The 25,064-nt window shown below is 39.4% G+C and overlaps 1 protein-coding gene across 1 annotated transcript; it reads right to left on the reverse strand.

Annotated features, from left to right (window-relative positions):
- Window positions 1-2,514: 2,514 nt before the first annotated feature.
- On the reverse strand, window positions 2,515-4,555 carry LOC143627277 (uncharacterized). Its single transcript, XM_077097136.1, has 2 exons — window positions 4,440-4,555; window positions 2,515-4,350 (listed from the first exon to the last, which is right to left on the reverse strand). The coding sequence occupies exons 1-2, from the start codon at window positions 4,531-4,533 to the stop codon at window positions 2,669-2,671; spliced, it is 1,776 nt and encodes a 591-aa protein (XP_076953251.1). The 5' UTR covers window positions 4,534-4,555; the 3' UTR covers window positions 2,515-2,668.
- Window positions 4,556-25,064: the final 20,509 nt, after the last annotated feature.

The raw sequence follows: 25,064 nt of genomic DNA on the forward strand, positions 1-25,064 counted from the left end.
ACGTTTTTTTGGCTTTGTAACCCATAGGTCACAGGATCGAAACCTGTCTCTGATAATTGATTTTTTCTTTTCGAATTAAATTTTCTTAATAGTGCTCTAATTATCTTGATATAATATTAATTGCAATAGCTCACCAATTAACTTAAAAACTGTTTTTACAACCAAATTACTCTTCTCTAATCTATATCTTCCTGTTTTTCCTTAGAAACCAGATTAGAGTGTTTTTGAGTGGTGTTACTAAACGAAGACAAAAAGAACGGCTATAAACGGCTCTATGACCGATTAGAAAACACCAAAAATAAATGAAGGCTCGTTTTCTGTTACGTTAATTATTATTATTATTAAGTATTAATCTATTTTGTTTATGTAAGGGGTTAGTGGCTATTTTTGTTAGTTGGGGGGTGTCCTTAGTAACTTGTTTTGCTATTTATTTTGGTACGTATTATGAATGAAATCATATCAGAAGTTTAAAATATTCTTTCTTCTCTAACAAATCGCTTCATCCCTTCCTAACCCTATCAAGGGTATCAGAGCCGTTTCGATCTCCGGTCGGAATTATTTCGTTTATCATGACGAACACACGCAACCAAGATGTTGACAACACTCTGAAGAATCATGAGAAAGCAATCACAGAGATCCAAGCCGCGCTATCGGTACTAATGAAACAACAAGAACAATCAGCCAAACAACAAGAAGAGATCTTGAAGGCGGTGCGGGATAGATCAGTCCAGGTTAGCGGGGGTGGGTTTAGCTCGAGTTCATCGTCCTCTCTCGGCGATGCAGACTCAAAGGGTACCCGGCCCATGCGAATCGGGAAGGTTGAATTTCCCAAGTTCTCGGGTGAAGATATAGAAGGTTGGCTTTACCGTTGCGAACACTTTTTCGCGATTGATGCGACTCCCGTGGAGATGAAACTCAGGTCCGCTATTGTTCATTTAGAAGGGGACGCGATCCAATGGCACAGAGCTTTCATGCGCACACGTAACGCTACCGTGTCTGATGTCTCGTGGGGAGACTATGTGCAAGCTATTTCGGCCCGTTTTTCTAGTTCAATGTTTGAGGATCCCTTGGAGGAGATAGCTTCCCTCAACCAGACAGGTTCGCTTCACAATCTCAACACGGCTTTTGATTCACTATTGAATAAGGTAACACTTAGTGAAACCCAAGCTGTTAGTCTCTATCTTAAGGCCCTTAAACCAGAAATTAGGGGGTCTGTAAAGATGTTCAAGCCTCAAACACTACATGAGGCGTATGGGTTGGCGAGAATGCAAAATATCAACAATACGAGCTTAATGAATCGACTTAAGGATGTAGAAGATGGGTCGCAAGATGAAGATGTCAAAATAACACCTCCGGTTAATGCTTCAAAACTTCCCTTGTTACCAAGTCCAACAACCGTGCCACCGACATCTAAACCCGGTACTCTTAGCTCGAGGCGTTTAACAAATGATGAACTCGAGTTAAAAAGGGCTAAAGGGGAATGTTTCTGGTGTACAGAAAAGTTTTTTCCGGGACACAAGTGTAAGAAAAAAACAGATTTACATACGAGGTGGAGGATGAAAAACAAGCAACGGAAGAGGATGAAGACCATGTTACATGAATAACTTTTTGAGGGCAAAAAGTGGATTAAGGGGGAGTATTGTTACGTTAATTATTATTATTATTAAGTATTAATCTATTTTGTTTATGTAAGGGGTTAGTGGCTATTTTTGTTAGTTGGGGGGTGTCCTTAGTAACTTGCTTTGCTATTTATTTTGGTACGTATTATGAATGAAATCATATCAGAAGTTTAAAATATTCTTTCTTCTCTAACAAGTCTCTTCATCCCTTCCTAACCCTATCATTTTCCAAACCGGTTTTAATGGTTAGGGTCCCAAGCTGGTCTAAACAACGGTTAAGGTTTGAAACCGGGTAATACCACTGCAAGATCCACACGATAACAGCTTCCGTTGCATAACCCAATATGCAACTCTTATAAGGAGGCGTAAGACTTGGAACTATAACCTAGAGGTCGTGGGTTCGAAACCGGTCCTAAGCGCCAATCGCCTTGCCGCTGAGTGAGGCTGATTTACCTCTCACGTGATGGGCCTGGGACGGTCTGGCGTGAGCCGGTTTGCGTGTCCGGAACAACACGTTTTCTTAGAACTATAATCTTGTTCCAGTTTCTTTGTCAAACACGTATAATCCACCGAGTTCACACAGTTCATCTTTAATGTGAAATTCAAATAGGATAAACCAGATTAGAGTTCAAAGGTTAAAACAGAATGTAAACTGGTGTTGAATGTTACCGGAATTTATTTACAGATATGGTAAAAGTTAGATGTCAAAGAGACAGAAAAAAGATAAAAACACATAATAAATATATAAAAAGACAACAACTAACATTCAATAAATTATTTTCAAAACGGATTATGATCTTCCAATGTCACAAATGCATATTCCAACATAACCAATTTTTTAAATAATACTACATAAACATCTAAACATACAAATAAACAAAATAAAAAAACAAAATAAACAAACAAAGACTGAGAATGAGAAATAAGAATTCAACTTCATATACAAACTCATCTACTCCAATATCTTATATGCCAAAACAAACCACCACTCCAATCAATCCAAAATCCCCTACTCAAAATGCATATAATTCATATTTTATTTCATTCACTTACCTCACCGTCTGCCTCCGTGAACCGGCTGCGGTTTTCAATAATTCTTGAAGATGATCGGAGCGATCTCGGTGATAATCTGCCCACACACACAGCTGTTTTATCGCTTCCCTTTTATCCTCACTAAAACCCGATATCCATTCGTCTTTCACATTAATTGTGTTTTCGAGTTCATTAATCTTCTCATCTTTTTTCACATTTTCAATCTTCATATCCTCCAATGATTTCATCAACTTGTTATTCTCAGTTTCATAAAGCTTTAATTTTGTCACCATTTCTTCCAACTTTTGTTTCATATCTTCTTTCACTTGCTTCAACTGAATCCGTGTGGCTTGGACTTCGTTTGTGATTTCAATAACCCGTGTTCTTACGTGCCCGTAATCTTCTTCAAACTTTACTGTGAGTGAGTCAACACCGGTTAACGTCTCGTTGACTTTATCTTGAACTTCCCGTTTGATATCGTTGATTGTTTGCGATAAAGTCGAGATTTTTTCGATCAAAGATTTGTTTTCTTGATGCAGCTTCTCTTCTTTGGTTGCGTGTTCGTGCTCCGTTTCGTTTAACGTTTGTTCAGTTACACGAAGCTTCTGTGATGTTAACCGGACTTTGACTTCCAGGTTTCGGACAGTTTCGGTCAACGTGCTGATTTCGTCTCCTTTGATTTCAATATCACTTTTTAGGTCTTCAATGGTTTCTTCCAGTTGGTCAACAATCTGGCCTTTTGACCGGAGACTGTTTTCGATTTCTTCTGACAATTCGTTTATTTTCTTCTGTAGTTGTTCGATCTCCGCCACATGGATATTATTCTCTTCTAGTAATCTTTCTTGACCAAAATTCTTGTCGGTGATCTCGTTTCTTAAACACTCAATCAGGTTATCAGATTCTTGTTTTTGTGTGACAATCGATTCCAATTCCTTTTGTAAGTTTTCAATCTTTTCTTCATACTTCGTCCCAAGAGCCAATAATTCATCTTCTTTCTGCTTTTCAAATTCTGTTTTCTGATCAACCAACTTTTGGATTAAAGATTCCTTCTCATATTCAACAGCTTCCAACTTTTGAATCAGATTCGACAACTCATCAGTCAATTTCTCCTTTGTTTCAGAGAATTCATCTTGTAGGATCTGTACTTTTGATTCTTGTTCAGCCATGGATGCCTCTTTTTCCAATACTAAACTGGTTTTTTCCTTTTTGATATCTTCAATTTGCTGAATCAGTTCAGATTCAACCGCTTTTGTGTTCTCAAGATTCAACTTCAGTTCTCTAATTTCAGCTACAAGTTTGGAATTTTCTTCAAGCAATTGATCAGATTGAAGTTTTGACTGGTTTAACATGTTGACTGTTTCTTGAAGTTGTGAATTTAATGCTTCTTTTTCTTCAGTTTCAGCTGCTAACTTTTTATGTAACTCATCAATCTCTGCATTCTTGTCTTTCCATTTCCCATTTTTACTTTCTTTTTTCGCAGTACCATCTGAATCTGAATCAGAACTGGATGAAGAAGACGAGTCTTTTTCCTTCTTTGATCTAACTTTTTCTTTCAGTTTTCCGGTTATTTGATCATAGCGTTCGTAGACCGACTTGTAACGATTGTGAAATTCGTTAATTAGTTCCACAAGTTTGCTCTTATCTTCTTGATCTTCATCTTTGAGTAATTCTATAATCTTGTTATAGTTTTCTTCCGTTTCTGCATGTAACAATTAACACATGATTGAAAACTTATCATTACGTTCATGAAGAACAATTTGATGTGACAAGGAAATTAAATAAATATACCTATGTTACTGTCTTTAAGTTGCTCATCTTTGTCTGGATCAACAAGACTTCCAACTATCGACTTAATTCTGTTTCTCATACGATGTTTCCCCATTTGTTTTTAGCTTTTCATAAACACTCTCAAATCTTGACGAAGAGAACAAAAAATCAAGCAAAAACGAATTACTTAAGTGAATAAACAATGGAAACAAGTATAGAAAATAATAAACTGGTTGAACGATATCACGATCAAAACTATAATGGTATTTCTTTTGTAGTAATAAAATTATTGTACAAAGATATCTTACTGTTAAACAGATGTCTTGCAAATACTTGATGTAATAAAATAAATAGAATTGAAATCTTTTATTCAATTTCCTTGTTTGCATGATTGCATCATTGTAATTCACAATCAAAACAGTTGGTCTAGAAAAAGGAAAAAGGGTATTTTACTTTTTAAAATAGCATTAATATATTTATATGGTGCCTGCCTGCTTACCAATCAAGTCCACACAATGACACAGATGGCCATTATTCATTAACTTGAATTTAAAATTTGACAGCTAATAATATCAATAAAATGAACTGTTGTTCTGAAATAATATAAAACCAGAGAATGACGTTATGATGTTATTATTATTATTAATAATTTAATATATCAGTTATGAGAAAAATCAGCACCTGAAAAATCAGGTTGAAAGGTCTATTTATCATTAATTATATCAAAGAAAAACAGAAAACTGAACTTTCAAAATTCAAATTGTAATGATGATTTTCATCAGTTCTTCACTGATCCAATCGGATTTGTCTAGACACTGTCCGAAATCATGATTCAGGCCCTTTATAAGGGTGCGCATGAAAACCAAAAAACTGAGCCGAAACAAAAAACCGAGAAAATCAAATAAAAAAAAACAGAATCGAAACAAAAACCAACGGTTTGGTTTTATGTTTATGTAAAAACAGATTGCGGTTCGGTTTTGGATTTGCATGTGATAAAAACGAGAAAAACCAAACCAAATTTATGTATTTTCATTTTTTATTTAAGTAATTTATAAGAATTTAATACATATATAATTCAAATATTTTAGCCCAAATGTATAATAATTAATTAGTTATTAATTAACAAAAAGATTTAGGCCCAAAAATTTCAAGCTGAAATAGCAAAACTGAAACCGAACGGTAATAAGCAAATTAACACATTAAAATTAAACACAACAGAATCAGATAATCAAAATCCAAAACCCTACCGAGATCGATAGAGCTCCGATTGAACTAAACCTAAAACAATCAGCAAATTCAACCGGTTAAGCCTAAAACTCGAAGATCAAAACGTCATACCTATCAACAAATTATGAATCTCAAGTATTAATCACAGTAATACAACATCAGTTAACGTAATTCTGTAACAGTAAGATGAAATTACCATATAAAAGTGACGAATTAGATGAAATTTCTACTAAACATGAATCTAATTCGAGCTTTATGCCTTTAAATTGTAGATTTTACACGAAACATGCAGAACACGATACTACCATACAAATTAGATGAATCGATCGATATCGAACTGCAAATGCAACCGATTAATCCAAAATCTGAAGATCATAAGGTCATAACTATCAGCAAAGTTCATCAAAGTAAAACAACACTAGTCAACCTAATTTTGTAACAGTAAGATAAAATCATCATATTAAAGTAAACATGTAAAATGAACAACATATTTCTACTAAATATGAATCGAATCCGAACTGTAAGCTTTCAAATCGTAGATGTCTAAACAGAACATGCAGAAACCGAAACTATCATACAAATTTGATGAATCTCAACGACGCAACTGTTACTCACACTAAAACAACATCAGTTAACCTAATTCGGTAACAGTAAGATAAAATCATCACATCAAAGTAAAATTAACAACAAATTATATAAAATCTGTACTAAACACGAATCTAATTCGAGCTTTAACCTCTCAAATCGCAGATGTTTACACGGAACCTGCGGAAACCGAAACTAACAACTATCATACAAATTATGAGCAAATAACAACAAATTCAACTTAAATTTGATGAATCTCAAGTATTAGTCACACTAAAACAACATCAGTTAACCTAATTCTGTAACAGTAAGATAAAATCATAACATTAAAGTAAAATTAACAACAAATTAGATTAAATTACAACTAAACACGAATCTAATTCGAGCTTTAACCTCTCAAATCGTAGATGCTTACACGGAACATGCAGAAACTGAAACTAACAACTATCATACAAATTAAATGAACAAATAATAACAAATTGAACTTAAAATTGATGAATTAATCGACGTTATACCTTCAGATCAAACAGTTGTTGAACAGTTGCAGAAGATCGGATTCTACATGGAATCAAAGTACTGTACTGTACTGTATTCATTTCAATTGAATTGGCTTCGAGAGAGAAAGTGTAACGATATTTGTTTGTATATATTTATGGTTATAAGATGCATTGAAGAGATTCATAACACCCCCTTGTACTTTTGAAATTAGCGTTTTACACCCCTGTATTTTTTTCACATAATAAATGCACCTAACCTTTACACATGGATCTCTCATTGGGAAACACATTTTTTTTTTTTGTGTTTTGCAGGGTTTTAAATGTGTGACACTTGGTAATGAAAATAAAGTGTCCACATGAAAAGCCTATGTTTATTTTTGGTAATGTGATAGGTGGATGAGTGTGACATTAGGTGTATTTATTAAGTTTTTGTTTTTAAAAATATAATATAAAATCTTTTAGACAAATTACTTCATCTATTTGGTGGCACGAGATGATGATGTGGTTGGAAACTTTGAAAGTTTCAAATTACAGGAACGACTTGATTGAGTTGTTTATATCTGTCGTTTGGTCGGTTTTATAGGAATTTAGAAACGACTTGGTATTTAAGAATAGCCTTGACAAAAAAACAAACGATCTTTGATGATGTCCTATATTTTTCTTTCCTATGGTATCGTAGTAGGCATCAGAACTACAAAATCACTAGAATCGAGTGGGTCAATAACCCGGCCAGTATTGTACATGTAACTCTTTTACTATAGCGTCTTGCTAGACTTTACCTTTTTTTTATATAAATAACATATATATATATATATATATATATATATATATATATATATATATAGGGTTATTTTGAGAACCATGGTGAGTTTTAATAACTTTAAGAACTCAATTTTGGACCATACATTTAATTAAATGATATGAAACATGTGACTGAGATTAAATGTAATTAAAAAATGAAGCAGGAGAGAGAATAAAGTATTTTTGATAATTACACAAGTTTAAACGTTAGTTACACATGTGTAAAAAGTCGATTCGGTGTGTAAAAATATACCGTAATTTTTTGTACATCACTTACACTTACGTATTACACATGTGTAAAAAAAATTCGGAAAAAAAAATTGTTACGTTGAGTTCTTTCAAGTTCTTAAAACTCAAAGTGGTTCTCAAAAGAAATCAATCATATATATATATATATAATGGTTCAAATAAAAAGAAGTAGTTTTCTAGAAATTGTAAGAACCAATAAGATTTTGACATTTGGCATTAAAACCTATGGTGAAATAATAATTCTAGGAAACTATGTCGGTTATAATGATGAAACTATGACGGTTTTTTGTAATTTTAAATCTCAACCGTTGATTGATATGATCCAATGGTTATGATTTATTCTTAGTCTTTCTATGATTTTTTCACGAATCGATCCATGAAATCACATCCAAACATCTCGGAATCGTCAATACATAGCTAATCAATCATTGGTTCACCGAAAAAAACTGTTTTAGATGGTTAACCGATCAATTTTTCACTTTTTTTTCACAAAGACCGCTTTTTAGCGTTTAATTAGCGTTTTAGGTTTTTGCCTTTGTTTTTTTTTTTTTTGTCTTTGAGCGTCTCGCGTAACTACCGTACGTTAAGGTATTAGCGTACAATAACTGCACCATATATATATATATATGTCTTTGAAGAAAAAAAATCTTTTAGCTAAATATGACGAAGTAATTTGTTGAATAAGTTTTATAATTATATTTCGATTTGTCTTTAAGAGCTCTTTAAAGGGTTGAATTAATATTATTATAATTATAATATTTTAAATTGTATGAACGGTTTTAATTCATGATCGGGTCATGTAGTAAGGTTTAGAATGTTAAGGAGACATTTGGCAAACTTTGTGTGACACTTGGTAAAGAGAAAAAATTGCATGCATGGAATTGAATAGCTGAGAAGTTGAGATATCACGTGACAAGATATGAAAATCTCATCTTTATTTGATAACATAACAGGTAGATGAGGATGTTAATTAGGCATTTAGGTGTAGTTATTAAGATTTTTTTTCTTTTTTAATTGAAACTTTTAAGTTAAATGTGACGAAGTAATTTGTTGAAAAAGATTTAAATTCGTATTTTAGAGCTTTTGATAAAGTGAGGATGGGCCAATGTAATATCATTGTGTTAAGAGTAGGAGATCAAAAGTGAATCTCAATAGCACCATCTTTTATTTCATAAAAAAAAGGTTATATAGTTTTCAATTTATCTTTATGAGCTTTAAGTGTTGAATATTATTAACTAACATTTAGAAAGATCAAAGAAAATATATTTAATATGATCTTGCTTAGTTATAAATTTACTAGTTAATTGTTTAATCAGTAAGTATTATTTATAATCTATTATAGACTATAACTCAAGTGTACCTCAAACAAAGCAACCACACATGTAAGAAATAGTATTTTAAACATCTTGGGCAAATCTAAAAATGGGTCTTCCTTATAGGTTATCACATAATATATTACTCTATTGTACCTAATGGATAGTGGCCAAAAACACAACTTATAAAATAATATGCTCTCTGATTACACACGTTTCTTCTTTTTCTTTTTAATTAACAATGTTTAGAACTACTTTCAATACCTGAGTGAGATTTTCTGATACGGGATATAAATCATTCATATTGATTTTGAGCCTTCAAGTTCGATTCATCCAGAAACACTATAAGAAAGGAAACTCATTACTATCAGAAAGACTCTTTGTTCGTTTACAAGTCGTTTACAAATTTGTTGTAGCAAATGTTTCAACTTAATATGTATAGCTAAGTTAGCAATGGTGCCGTGTATCCGAGACAACAACTAAAGTAAGCATTCACTTTGGATCACAAAAAAAATATATATGAAAAATCCTTTCCTTTTTTCTCATATTTAATTACTTTAGACAACTATTGTTTATTTAAACCATTATTTATATAGTATTTACTGGCTTACTGCCATTCAAAAACTATATATAACATTATATGAAAAAAAAAAAAAGAATTTATTATAGTTAAGCGAAAAGAAGAAGTTGAGGGGATTGATATGTATGAACCCAAAACAAAAGGGAGTTTAGTTGTATATATTGTGAAATGGGGTTGTGAAGACAAAATGGTTGTCGTGTTTCTATAAATACAAAATTAAAACTTTGGAGACTTCAAAGACTGATTTAAATGTTTGGTTTTATTATCTTTCAAAAGTAGATAAAATGTATTGTGAATTTCTTGACACGACTACATATTTATGATTGTTCATCACGGCCCTATTTCTTTCCCTAAATTTGTATGTTTTTTTTCTTTTTAAAGTGTAGTTTTATTAATTCTTAGTTAATGGAGTAGTGACTAAGACAAAGTTTAATATTTGAGTTTTTTCTTACACGTTGTTGCTTCTTTTTTATTGTTAAACAGGCACACCCTGATACAATCCCTCACATGTTTTTATAATTTTAGTGTTTTAAACTAAAAAGGTCCAAATATCCTTAAGTAACATCCGCGGGTAAGAGATGAACCCTCATACGTCACCCGCGGAACATGTGGATCACCCGCACAACATGGTAAAGGAAGAACATCCTTGCAACACACGCGGAAGCATCTAGGCACCCTCAGAAGTCATCCGCGAGACATGATATTTGTCCGCCAAAATGACCGGAAGGCAATGCCAACAGGCCAATTGTAGATAACTAACTATCTTCTAGAAGAATAACCACGATTGTTACTTGAAGAATACGTGACTCGCCAACCAATGAGCGAAAGACACCTAGCCAGGTTGTTATAACCTTGCACATGGCCAGGGCATGATCCGTCCTATCATAAGGGGACGCATGTCCAGGTTGTTATACCAATGCACATGGGACGTATAGCTCAACCTATCACAAAGAGACACGCGTCCAGACGGTTATTGAGATCTTCTAGAAAGGGGACAGCTGGCCCAATCACCTTCCCACACCCTTCGGCTATAAATACCTTGTCAACCTGCATGAGGTATTCATTCACTCATACACATTTACTCACATATACTCTCTATGTACTTGCTCTATTTACTTAAGTACTTTCTCTCTTAAGAACGGTACTGATTCTCACGCCGGAGGGTGGTTATGGGAAGACTCCCATCTTGTCCTTCCCGTAACGAGACTCATGGTATCTGTTTTGCAGGTTCCGGTCACTGAACTTTGGGAAGTTTATACACATATTGTGTTAGTTGTTATCATATCCTACCATGTGGACTCATTGGATCCAGGACCCGAGTTGGGGATCGGATCCGTGTTTCTTCATTGGCGCCATCCGTGGTGGTGTTAGAACAACACAAGTTGTCGTTGGTTTTTTGGTTCGTTTAAGTATGAGTAAACTTCCCGAAGGGCCGACGGGAACTCCTGCACCTAATTCACGTGTTACTAACACGGAAATACCCGGAGGTTTTGCTTCAAGTGTTTTCGCAAGTATCACGGCTCCAAGATCACGAACCACCGGTACAACACAGGGTGGTCATACCCTTGAGCGTGTTATAGTTCCTGGTTCACGAATCGTTGACATAACTCCTGGAGGTTTTACCTTAGAGCATGTTACAGCACCAGCCGGTCCTACTCCCATAGATACGGGACGTGTTACAGCACCGGAGGGTTCCAATCTAGGTGATCTCGGACGAATTATGAGAGAAACCCGCCGAAATCGGTCAGTATTGGATCCAGAAGATGATTCAGGCGACTCTGATCTGGCGAGGTCTCATCAACATAATTCCAGATCTAGAGGACCACTATCTCCGGAGGAATGGCTCCGGGTACAACAAGAAAGTTTGGCAGCCGAATATGAGCGTAGAGTGCGCAACGAACGTTTCCATGCTCGCGCTTTGACTTATGAAGAATCTTCCCGGAGATCTCTTTCTCCTCCAATAAGAGGAAGTTTAATCCGTTACAGTCAGCAGCGGGAACAGGAGTTTGGTGAAATACGGAGGTTGCGTCCTCGTCCTCGCATGGACATGCGAATGCCATCTTACGTAGATGAGTACGATAGCTATGATTCAACTTATCACCCTGGAGACTTCAGTTTTTATACGGGTGACAGCAGGATGAGTTCGCAGGCAAGGAGCAGTCGTCCGCGGGACGTAGTCCGCCGCACTAAGTATCATAGCGATGCAGAGAAAGACTTCACTAAACCATATCGCCCGCCAACCTTTTCCGAGAAGTCAAAATTTATAGCAAGAATTGCTACAACACATTTTCCCGTTAACGCTAAGATACCTACATCGGTGGGTAAATACAATGGCATGACTGATCCAAGCGATCATCTTCAAAACTCTGTGGCGGTTGGTGGTGTGAGCGGATGGACTCTCCCCTATTGGTGTCACATGTTCGCATTGACACTAACATGGGCAGCAAGAGAGTGGTTTGAAAAGCTACCAGACGGTCAGATCTCTAGCTGGGATGATCTGGTGAAAACATTTTCTCAACAGTTCAGCCAGCAGAAGAAGCATACGTGTGACCAGTCAGAAATTTTGGATGTTTTCCATCAAGATAACGAATCCGTGGAAGACTTTATTACCCGGTTTAACGACGAAAGCCTGAACATTGGGGGAATCAGCAAGGACATGCTTCGCGGTGCCTTTCGCAAAAATGTCAAGTGTGACGCGTTGATCCGCACACTCACTGGTAGAGATGGAATGCCAAAGGAATGGGACGGTATCATGACTGCGGCAAAATTATTTGCTAGAACTGAAAAAACACTGGGGTATAATAATTCGAAGAAAAATTTTAAAGTAGAGTTCCAGACTCCACGACCCAATAAACAAGCAAATGGACCAATTTGGTCAAGACTATAGCCAAATACGGAAACATCAAAGCCATTCGATGCAAGATCTCTCATTGGTAATAAGAACAAGGGGGACCCTCGAATCGAGGTCCCAACAGTTGGACTCCACTTTCAAAGACTCCCGCTGAAATTCTCACCACAGAAAATGTGAGCTTCAGAAAACCGCAGCCACTCACGAGGAGATCATTCCTCGATGCCACAAAACATTGTTCGTTTCACAATGACATCGGTCACAACACGAACGAATGTAACGCTTTGAAAATCGAGATTGAGGCGGCTGTAAAGTCTGGGAAATTTGGACACTTAGTGAAAGATGGAAAACCTGGACTGGTAAAATTCCCGTGCGGGATAACCAGAGCCCATCCAAAGAACAAGTCAAGGACTTAAACGTGCACATGATTCAAGGCGGGCGAAGGGTTGGGGGGAAGAGACGAGAGTCCGACGAAGAAGAGTGGAAGAATGAGCCAGTGATCTTTCCACGAATCAAAGGAGGTCCCAGTAACAAGAACCCCTTGATCATCACTGCTCTCTTCGGCCACTATCGCTCCCAATATGTTTTCTTTGACACTGGTAGTACATCTGACATCATGTACGAACATTGCTTTGAACAACTCGATGAGGAAGATAAGGAGAGGTTGAAGCCTATTCATGCTCCCGTATCTGGATTTGGAGGGGAGGTAATGCACCTGCGAGAGGTGATTTCCTTCCCAGTCACTTTAAGTGACGGGATCCACCCAAGAACTGAGGAAGTTGAGTTTTTGGTTCTTCCAGCAACTTCCAAACATGACATCATCTTAGGGAGGGAAGCAATCGCTGACTTTAATGCTCACCCGTCCACGGATCATGGCACAGTAGGGGTTCCAACCCGCACCGGTGTAGCAATAATTCACGTTAATCGACATTGCTTCGCAGCGGAAAGCTCAAAGCCCAGTAAAATTCCAAAACAATCCCAAAGGACTGAACCGGAAAAATGGGTTTTGAACAAAAAATTCCCCGATCAGACAGTCATAATTGGTCCCGCTATTTCAGAAATAGTGAGGACTTTCTAAAACAATTATTGACCAAAAACATGGACATCTTCGCTTGGCAACCTGCGGACATGACTGGTGTCCCGCGGAGTATTGCGGAACACAAGTTAAGGGTAAACCCAATGTTTACACCAATTGTCCAAAAAAAGCGAAATTTGGGTCCGGAACAGATGAAAGCCATGAATGATCAGGTACAAGATTTGCTCCATGCTGGTATCATTCGTCCAATTTAATATCAAACATGGGTCGCCAATCCGGTTATTGTCCCTAAGAGCAATGGGACATGGCGGATGTGCATAGATTTCAAGGATCTAAACAAGGCGTGTCCCAAAAACTGTTATCCGTTGCCAGAAATCAACCTGAAAGTGGATGCAGTGGCTCCGTTTAAATTCCAATGCTTTTTAGATGCTTACAATGGTTATCTTCAAATCCGCATGGCGGCGGGAGATGAAGACAAAACTGCATTCCGAACAGATCAAGGTACATTTTGCTAGAAAATGATGCCATGCGGTCTAAAAATGCGGGGGCCACATATCAACGATTGATAGACATATCATTCAAGGATTGGTCGAAATTTGGAGGTCTACATGGATGACCTTGTGATCAAGAGTGTTGAAGAAGACCAAATGTTGAGGGATATCGAAGAGACATTCGAAACTTTGAGGAGTATCAACATGAAGCTGAATCCAGCCAAATGTTCGTTCGGAATGGAAGAAGGGAAATTTCTTGGAGTAATTGTTACTGGTGCGGGCTTCAAGACTAATCCGGAAAAGGTCCAAGCCGTAGCCCGCGTGCCTTCTCCTTCCTCCCTCAAAGAGGTCCAGACGCTTAATGGTCGATTGGTTGACCTGAATCGTTTCTTGGCGAATCATGCAGCTAAATCCTATTCGTTCGTCTCAACATTAAGAAACTGCCTCAAGAAAGCACAATTTAAATGGACCGCGGAAGCGGAACAAGCTTTCTTGGAGGTTAAGAAATGTTTGACGGAATTACCCACGTTGACAGCACCCTATGCGGGAGAACCTTTAACGTTATACTTGTCAGCATCAGAAATTGCTATCGGGGCTGTACTCCTGACGGATAGAAAAAACGTTCAGACGCCGATTTATTACGTAAGCAGAACATTATCAGACCCAGAGACTAGATATTCAATGTTGGAAAAACTAGTCTTAGCACTGGTCTATGCCGCCCGACGCCTCCGCAGGTACTTTCAGGGGCATCCCATCAACATGTTAACTGGATACAAACTCAAGAACGTTCTCAGTAAGACGGAATTGTCTGGGCGATTGGCGAAATGGGCCATCGAGCTGGGTGAACATGCGATAGAATATAAACCCAGGCCAGCAATTAAGGGACAAGTGTTGGCGGACTTTGTTACTGAAGTCCCGCAACACAAAGAGAAAGAATGTTTGATTGAGCAGCAACCCCAAGCACCTCAAGAGCAAGGACAAGTTTGGTCACTGTTCACGTACGGGGCCTCAAGCAGCGAGGGATCAGGCGCGAGCCTTAGGCTAGCCAATCCCGAAGGCCACGAATTTACATAGCCATAAAGTTAGACTTCAAGAGTACTAACAACGATACGGAGTACGAGGCTTTCCTGGCAGGCTTACGGATAGCCAAAAAGCTTAGGGTGAGACATTTGGAAGCCCGCGTGGATTCCATGTTGATTGCGGGACAAATCAATGGCACTTACAAAGCAAAGAATGACATAATGGCTTCAATGTGTCACGGGCGAAAGATTTGATGCTTCAGTTTTCTTCGTGCAAAGTAATTCACATAAAACAAAGCGAGAACAAGTCAGCGGATGCCCTTAGCAAACTGGCTTCAACGAACTTCGAACACTTCGCTAAAGACATCCGCATTGAAATACTAGATCGCCCATCTGTTCTTCAACATCAAGTTTTGGTAATCCAAACCAGTGTAGAATCTTGGATGACACCCATCATAGCATATCTATCGGGAGCCCTCCCAGAAGGAAAAACCGCGGCCCGAAAGACAAAACACAAAGCCTTGAACTATCAGATGCATGACGGTGTTCTATACCGACGTTCCTTCCTCGGTCCACTACTTCGATGTGTGGATGTTGAAGACGCGAACTATTTAATCAGAGAAGTTCATGAAGGCATATGTAGTCTTCACGCAGGCCCGCGTATGGTCGTAGCAAAATTGATTAATGCCGGGTATTACTGGCCAGGAATGCATCTGGACGCTGTGCATGAAATCAGGGAGTGTGATTCATGCCAACGCCATACTCCCAACATGCTGCGACCAAAGAACGAACTCGTTCCAGTCACTTCAGCATGGCCGTTCCAGAAATGGACTATCGATATAATGGGACCTTTCCCCGAAGCCCCAGGACGCGTCAAATTTTTAATAGTAGCCATCGACTACTTCACGAAGTGGGTTGAAGCCAAACCAGTGGCATCCATAACAGTGGCAAGCGTTAAGAAATTCATGTGGAAATTCATAATATGCTGGTTTGGTCTTCCGCTAGAACTAGTTAGTGACAATGGTACTCAGTTCGCGGACAATGGGCTACAGGAATGGTTGAAAGAATTGCAGATCTCTCAAATTTTCACATCCGTAGCCCACCCGCAAGCAAACGGTCAGGTTGATAGAACCAACCGGACAATCAAGGAAGGAATCAAAGCAAGGTTAGGAACTAAATGGATGAGTTGGGTTGACGAGTTGCCCCATGTACTTTGGGTCTTCCGCACCCAAAAGAATTCTAGTAATTCTGAGAACCCCATTAGCTTAACCTATGGCACAGAAGCCATGATTCTCGGCCCGAGATTGGAATTCCATCCGCAGGAGTTTTATTGATTGATGATAATGATCATGAACTCCGGATGAATCTTGACCTCCTCGAGGAGAGGCGGGAATTAGCATCGATCCGCGAGCACAATTATAATCGCCAATTGCAAAAATATTATAACTCGAGGGTCCAAAAATGTGAGTTCGATGCGGGAGATTTTATCTGCCGCAACAATGAGGCCTCCGGGCAAGTTGGACCGACTTGGGAAGGACCTTATAGAGTTAAAAAAGTGTTATCTAAAGGTACCTACAAGTTAGAAAAGTTGGATGGAACTGAGATTCCTAGAACTTGGAACGGGGCCCAATTAAAGAAGTGTTACATATAGTACGTTTTTTCTTTTTTTGCCTGCATGCCTAAATAGACTAGCAAAGTTATGTAATTTCATCTTTTGTAATTCGGCTTATACCTCATCTATGAAAATTCTATTTCAATCATGTAATATGTGTTATTATGTAATCCTTTATTGACAAACAAAGAAGATCCTACAAACACTTATATTATGAAGAATAAAACAAAGTGTACCGGATAACAAAAAACTTCTTATTACTTATCAAAAGGGATTACAGAGAGATCTAAATTACAAGGAAGAAAAAGATGTATTTACAACGCTGCATCTATATGCTCCTCGTTCTCGTCTTCCGCGTCGTTTTCTTCATCTCCTTCATCAAGATCAGGGAGGTCCTTTAGTTGTTCAATGTTATCCTCCTTGTCCGCAAGATCAGATATCTGCTCCGCCAAAGAAAACTTCAAAGTATCAAAAGCTTTTGTTTTCTGGATGAGGACGGCAGCAGTATCCTGGCCATACAAAACATATTCTTTCGGAAGCTTGGATTCCGAAGCAAATTTATAGCCTTCTGGAAGCCTTGCTGACGGCCAGCTTGCTTGGACGCATTCAACAGAATGTCGACACAATTCCCAAGTTCATCACTCGCTCGGACATCGGCGATGACCTGTTGGAATAATAAAAATATAAATAATCATGAGAAATTTGGTTATCTACAACAATGACACATACCTTGGGAATTCCTTCCGCCAGCAATCAATTCTTGTCCACCTTAGCACGGACAAGCTCCATTTTATGACCGGCACACTCCAAGGCCTGATCTCGGCTCTTGGTGGCAAGGTCAGTCAAACGCTTGTCCTTTGCTGCTGATTCAGCTTGAAGAGTTTTTATTAACTCCGCTTGTTCGTCCAACTGCTTCTGGAGGATGTTCTTGGTTTCCTCAGTAGCAAGACAATTGGCCTTTTCAGATTCTAAAGCTTGACGACTCTCCTTGGCCTCATCTTTGGCTTCAAGGGTCTCCTTCTTGGCCTCCACCACCTTAGCCTGAATTTCCTCCCACGCGTCACTCATCACCAACCAGTCACGGCATATGTCCTGACTAGCGGAAACTGCATTCGCCATACAATAGAATGAGTATTCAACAATTCTTGGTGAATGCGGATGCGTTGAGGCTCTCGCTCCGCAGGAAGAAGGCTTTCCTGCAAATATTTAAAGCACACGTACGAATCACTAATGGTAGTATTCTAGCGTAGAGTCCATCGCGGACGGTGCACCGCAGACTCTTCCTCTTGAGGAGGCGGAGACTTCTGACGCCCATAAGAAAAAGCACTAACTCCTCCTTGATTCTTAAAACGGTGAACATTGTAGGAGGGTGACATAACAGGATCCTCAAAATTACCAACCTCCTCCTTAATAGGAGAGGTATCTGTCACAACAATTGGATCGTTGGCAGTGTTAGGCGGTGGAGATGGAGGAGGAGTTGAGTTCTTTAAACCTGAAACATCTTCAGAGAAATCATTCAGGGCCACTGTAAAACGTTAATAGTAGATCAGATACATATATTTGATTTATTACAATAGACAACTTTGAGAAGTATTAAACTTACCCAGGAGATGTCTTCTGAGTCAAGTTGGTGTAGGCGCGTCTCCAAATCAGCAGGTTTTTACCTTTTTGACTTCTTTGATGGAACAACCTTGGCAGGTTGAACCTTGCGTTTACCGGCTGCTTTGGAAACGCCCGCATCAACAGTTTGATGCCCGTATTCAGGGGCGACGTCATCAACTGTTGGACGATTACTCTCAGCAGTAACGTTAGCGTCATCATCACCCGCAGTGGCGGGATTCTTGCCAAGTCTCCGGGTCAAACCTATAGATGAATGCAAGACGTTTGAAGAATCAGTAGTATCAATAAGCTCTCCTCCATCACGGGGTAATGACTCTTCACTAGAAGACAGAAGCACTATCACCCCGCTAAGAGTCATGGCAGTAAGAGGTCGAGGTTTTAAGATGCCCTCACCTTCTATGATGATCTTCTCACCTTTCGCATACATAGCTTCAGACACCACAGGTTCTAAGCGACGGGTAGAGAACAAAAAATTGTGCCGAGTGCGTTCGAGAAACGACAACTCATTAGGGAGAATGGGCCGACGCACCATCAGACCCTCCACCTTATCCGGAAGGGAGGAAAGAACAGAACCCTCACCTGTAATTAAAAATGTTAAGACCATGAAGCGAAATTCTGAACAGTGAAAACAAAGACTTACTCTTGTCAGAATTCTCGAAGAACGGTTCCAAGTCGGGGAATGGCCATAAACGGCTCATCTTCGCATACACCAAAGCACCCTCATGAATCGCCCGCAGTGGTGTTGGTGTCTGGACTAATGTAGTATACCACGGAAGGTTGATCTTAGTGGTTGTCGTGACGGATGGGGAAGCATCATCTGCTTTGCGATGGGCCATCACAAACGGGATTGCATCTTCCCGAATCCAGAAGAATTTGGGCTTCCACTCATAAAAGCTCCGGTACCAATGGGACCCTTCTTGGTAGAAGCCCAACCGAACCATCCGTCTCGGATTGTCAATTTGTAAAAAACGGCAAATCGAGCAATTGTAGGCTCAATAACGTGGGCCTGACAGCAGAATTCGAAGTGACGAACTCGCAACATCCCTAGGGGATGAATCTGTGACAAATGAAGACCATAAGACGTCAAAATGGCCCTCATAAATTTCGTTACGGGTAACCGGAAGTTCCCCGTCGTAAAGAAATCAACGTACACGGCCATATTCCCCAGCGGGGGACTAGTTGCAATCGAACCGTCGGCCGGACGTTCTGGTCCCCACTCCGGTGCAAGACCATACACGTTGACAACGTCATCATAGTCTTTCTGTTTTAAGTTTACAACAACCTCATGAATTGTTGGAGTATACTTCTTGTTACAGCCATTAAACTAATATGTTTGATCATATATAAGAAGGAGACAAATCTCAGAAGGCTCAAGTTTTGAAGGTTTGAGAGAAAAAGAGTTGGAAAGCGATAAGAGTAAATTGGAAGCCACGAGTGACCTATTTATACTCATCACAATAAATGCAACGGACTGACTGACAGAAGAGAGAGAAAACGCGGACCATTAGATGACTGACACGTCAGGCGGGAGATTCAAGAAAGTGCGAACAGTCTGTCAAAGGCGTCATATACGCCTTGTCAGTTGTCCCTTAAAGTTCCTCTCTCTGCCACGTCATCAAAAGCGTCCAACTTGCACAAATTTATTTTCAAAATATCTCGCAAATATATTATCATACAAACAATATAATATTCTCAACAAGACAAAACCTTTCTTTCCATTAAATAATCAAAATACGATTACAAAAAATATGGAGGAATAATTACAAAATCTCAAAATCTAGCCTATCCTAGTCTATGGATTAAGAGCTACAATATATTCCGGAGGAGTTGGTGGAGAGTCCTCATATGAGGCGTCTTCAGATTCATCGTCAAGGTAATTCTTCAATTGTTGTACGCCGTCACTGGCTTAAGCAAACTTCGGAAGCATATTTTGTAAAGGAAACACTAAGCCATCATGTTCCTTAATCCGCATATCTCGAACCTGCTTGACATCAAGGCCATGAAGAGGATGATCTCTAAAAGAACGACCACTTTGAGCATAGATCATCCCTTCATTGAAGCCTCTCACGCGACCAAGTTGGGATGAGGCGGTCATTAAGTTAGCAAAGCTATCAGTCAGCTCTGCACTTCCCTTAATATGACGGATGACCTGACAAAATAAAAAGATAATTCATTAAGTATCAAAGTATGAGATGCGTAGTGAACAACATGTAAGGAAAACTTACAGGGTCGATTCCCCGCGTGAGGAACCACTGACGATCTTGCTCAGCACGCTCAGCCCTACTCTGAAGCTCCGCATCTCGTCGGTCATTCTTTGATTAACTGCGGAAGCTTCAGTCGCGAGAGATTCTGCCTCCTCACGAGCTTGTAAAAGGGAGTCATAGGCAGCTTGTATCTCAGCAGCACTTTTGTCTTTAAGCTCGACCTGCCCCCTTTGCAACTTTAGCTCTGCTTCAAGCTCTTGGATACGGTTGCCTTGGCGGGATACTTGGCTTTCTAAAGCCGAATTAGCTTCATAGGCTCCCGCCAAGTCTTCCTTTCTCTTTTGAGCTTCAGCCCGAGCATTTTCGAGAACGGCATTTTGCCTCTCACAGTCCTCCTTCCATTGACGGGCGGCGGCGGCATTCCGTTCCTGTTCACCCCTAAGGGTGATATCCGCATCCGTCTGTTTCCACTTGGCTGCGCTGGCCGCCAAGCGATGATCTTCAGCTTCTTTCTTCGCAGCTTCAACAGCTTGAGAAGCTTCACCCAGTTCCCGCGCATGGTACGCCATTCGCGTAAGATTTCCTGGCTACAGGCCATAGTGTTAGCCAAGGAAAAGATAACTCGGTGTGAAGATCATGGCGGGAACGTTAACACTGGTGATTTCGGCAGGCGGCACACAGTGTTTAACAAAACTCATGCAAGTCCCGGGATCAGAAAACCGGGACCCATTGACAATGTCCCAAGGCGGGACGAACAGGTCAAAATCATCCCCTAGATTCGCCTCCCCGTAGTAATGTGAACTTGAATTTTCAAGGCGAACAGGGATCGAGGAGGACGTTTGAGAAGCACCATGTGTTGAGCCTCCTCCAAGCTCATGGACAAATGGTCCAAATTGAAAACTTCCACCTGAACCCGTAGTTAAGGGTGAGGAAGTAGAGAAAAGTGGAGGAGGAGATCGAGGAGGAGACTCATTAATCCTGAAATCCTCTTCGTTAACTTCAGGGTTGTCATTCTGGGAACCAGCAATGTTCCCAGATTGAAACAAATAGTCCACGGTGTAACACCCCGGCCTCTCGTACCACCAATATTGTCCGCTCTGCCCACGAAGAGCTCACGGATTTGTTTTTGGTTGCCAAAACGTGTTGGTGATGTTAAGAGGCAGGACATTACTTATTAACCAAGGATCTATCTTGTCCACGACCGATGTGGGATAGCCTAAGAGTGGGACGATGTTGTGTTTGCCAAGGGTGTTATAAACAACCCCCCTTTGGACTCATCGTCCTCGATGAGGCGTGTCCCATCATCCCGAACGGCACAAGAGTGGCTCTGATACCACCGGCTGGTGTGTTCACGTGATTATAAAGCCCGAACAAGAAGTTAAATATGGTAACCGGTAATACCCCCAAATCTATAAACCCTAATTTTCTAAATCGTTCAATCCTTGTTAAGTTTGTTAAAATTGATTTAGGGCTATCGCTATTTAAATCAATACGATGCTGAAACACATAATAATTACCATAAACGATCTTGATTGGATGATGAACGGCAAACTGAAACTGACGGCCGGAAACCATGAGTGCGACGATAGTAGCAGTCCACCATAACCCAATTAATTACAGGGGTTAGCTTCGCGAATTGTCCAGGAGAGTGCATAAAAGGTTAATTGAAATCGAGTTACCTCGGGAGGGTTAATTGACATTGTAGCCTTTCCGGTTAGGTTAAGTTTGACAATTGAAATCTTATTGATCTCGTTTTCTATTATAAGTATGACGGTTAAATCAATTTTTGGTATAATAAATGATTTAACGAACACATTCCAAATATAATTCGAGAATTAAGGTACAAGAAAGAAAACGGGTAAATGGGTTGTGCATCAACGGGTCACGATTTTGGATCGGATAGATTATATATATATATATATATATATATATATAACAAGCAAATTTTATATAAATATATTTACATAATTTAAATTGACAAACTAATAATATTTTTTAAAAGATATATCTTACTTTTATATTTTAACATACTTTATATATTTATATACTTTATAAAACTAACAATATCTTAAGATGTGTTTTACTTTTATTTAAACAAATTAATGATTTAGCATATTATAACATATTATATTAATTACGATTAAGGGATTATTATTGACTTAATAATAATTTTAACTATCGAGCTCGCTTATCCGATCGAGTTCATTTACTTAGCATATCTTCGTATTCTTTTTCCTTATTAGGCCTTATCGTCAACGCGCGTGATTTTCGTGAATCGTCATTCATAATATTCCCCTTTTCGTTTTTGTTCGTCTATCGAGGTGAGTACCACATTCCCCTATTTCACCGCTTTCAATGTTTTGGGGACATATGCGTAAATATACTTTCTCATATATATTTATACACAAAACTGCAACTATTGTCTTATGTGTTAACAACTTATACCTTACTTGTTTATGTGCTTACTTGCTTTGTATGCTTCCGCATTCGGAGAGGTCCAACATAATCTCAGTCTAGTATGATCATACGCCAGTCGTTAGCCTTTGTGCTTCTCGACATCTCAGTTATACTTGCTCATTTGGTTATTTTGTTATTCTCATATGACTTGTTGCAGCTACATATTTTGTTATATATACTATATGTACAACTAAATTGGTGTGTTGCTCACTCAACATGTGTTGTTGACAAAATTCTATTTTATACGCATATGCAGGTTATCGCTTGAATTAGTTGCAAGACTTTGTGAAGAATTAGTGAAGAATTGTGTTAGAAAAGATAAAATCAAGAATTAAATATGTGTTTATTGTTTGTTTAAAGAGTTGTATTTTGTATTTGATTTATTTGAAAATTGAATAAAATTAATAGATATTGTCATTTAAATATTGCATGATAGTACCTTGAGAGCCGTGACAATCAGCTCACGCCCCGGCATTTCCGCCGTAGGTTGGGGTGTGACACACGGAGTCATTAGCTCCGGACTGGCGATTGGACCCCTCCACATTCACTTCAGTTGGAGGGGTAGAAGGCTTATCCTTCATCTCCTTCTCTGGTGGAGGAGATGGCTGTTTCTCGAATGTCGGGGTGGGTGATGGTACTTTCTCCAGTATATCATCCCCAACAATCGATGGATCTGCACAAAAAAAGTTACACTTAGTTAACATACTAAAAGCAAATAAAGTATAGAAAACGAAATACATACCTTCTACCGTATCCATACGCTCAGCAAGACTATACTGCGGCTTTTTAGGACGACGTGTCCTCCGTTTCTTCTTTGAGGATCCTTCCCCGGCGTCCGCGGCACTTACACCCGCATCACTCGCCCGAAAGAGCGAGAAAGCCCTCTTTTTATCCAACTCTGCCAATAGACGTGAGACAGCGGAAAATTCAGAGGCATCATCATCAGAGCCCCCTTCTTCTTGGGATGCAAAATCGTCACTCGAGGATAGAATGGCGATCACCCCCATCGGATTAAGAGCATTAAGGGGAGGAGGGTTTTACGCACCTGATTCAAAGGTCGCGTCCGAAAATAAAGGTTCGGCCCGCACCTTTGTCGGAAGAAGAAATCGGTCCTTCGTTTTTTCAAGGATGGGTTTGTCACCCGCATCACGGATACTCTTTCAGACACAACCCTTGTCCTCGAAAAGAGCATTTATCATAGGACCCTGAACTGAAAGAAAAAACATAAAAAAAACAATTATAAAGCTTCAAGCAAGAGAAAAGTCAAAGAGGATAACTTACGTCGTCCAGACCAATAAACACGGGTTCCAAGTACTCAAATGGCCACAGCCGTCTCATGCCCACCCATACAAGAGCTTCCTCAGGTAGCACCCACATCGGCGTCGGTTTCGACACGAGGACGCGAAACCAATCACGACCCTCATGGGCGGCTGTAACAACTTCTGGAAGTGCTCCCGTGACCGGACGTCGGACCATGGTAACGGGCACCATGTCCTCGGAATTCCAAAAGAACTTGTTACGCCAATCTTTGGACCCTATCTCTACCTCGTAGCCGATATTCCTATCGGAAAATCCTTGGCACGTGAACCAACCGTCACGGTTGGCAAATCGGTAAAAGACCGGAAATCGGTCAAGATGAGGTAGCATCCCGTGTGCTGTACACACGAATTCGCATGACGGCACGCGGATGCAACTGGGATAAATGTATCCCATATGCACTCAATACCTTCATGAAGAATTTTGTCATGGGAAAACGGAAATTCCCATAGACAAAGAATCGGAATATACTGCCATTTTGCCATGCAGTGGAAAGCTGGCTATAGAACCCGGAAAAGGGAATTCCGATTCCCATTCCGGTGGGATACCATACGTCTCAATCAATTTCTAGTAATCAGCCATATCCCATTGGACTTCCACTTCATCAACTTCAGATTGACGAGCCATCGTATTACAGAAAGAACAATAAAACTTGAAGGGGATTTAGTGATTAATCGGAAATCTCAAGAAGGAAAAGAAGAAAGATACTTAGAAATCAAAAGCGATTAAACTTCGAGTGGAAGATAACTCTCACTATTTATACCCATCGCAATTAATGCGATGGGATATG

The sequence above is a fragment of the Bidens hawaiensis genome, unplaced genomic scaffold (assembly GCF_021521415.1).
Source record: "Bidens hawaiensis isolate Kalapana, Puna unplaced genomic scaffold, B.hawaiensis_p1.1 tig00004618_1, whole genome shotgun sequence".
NCBI lineage: Eukaryota > Viridiplantae > Streptophyta > Magnoliopsida > Asterales > Asteraceae > Bidens > Bidens hawaiensis.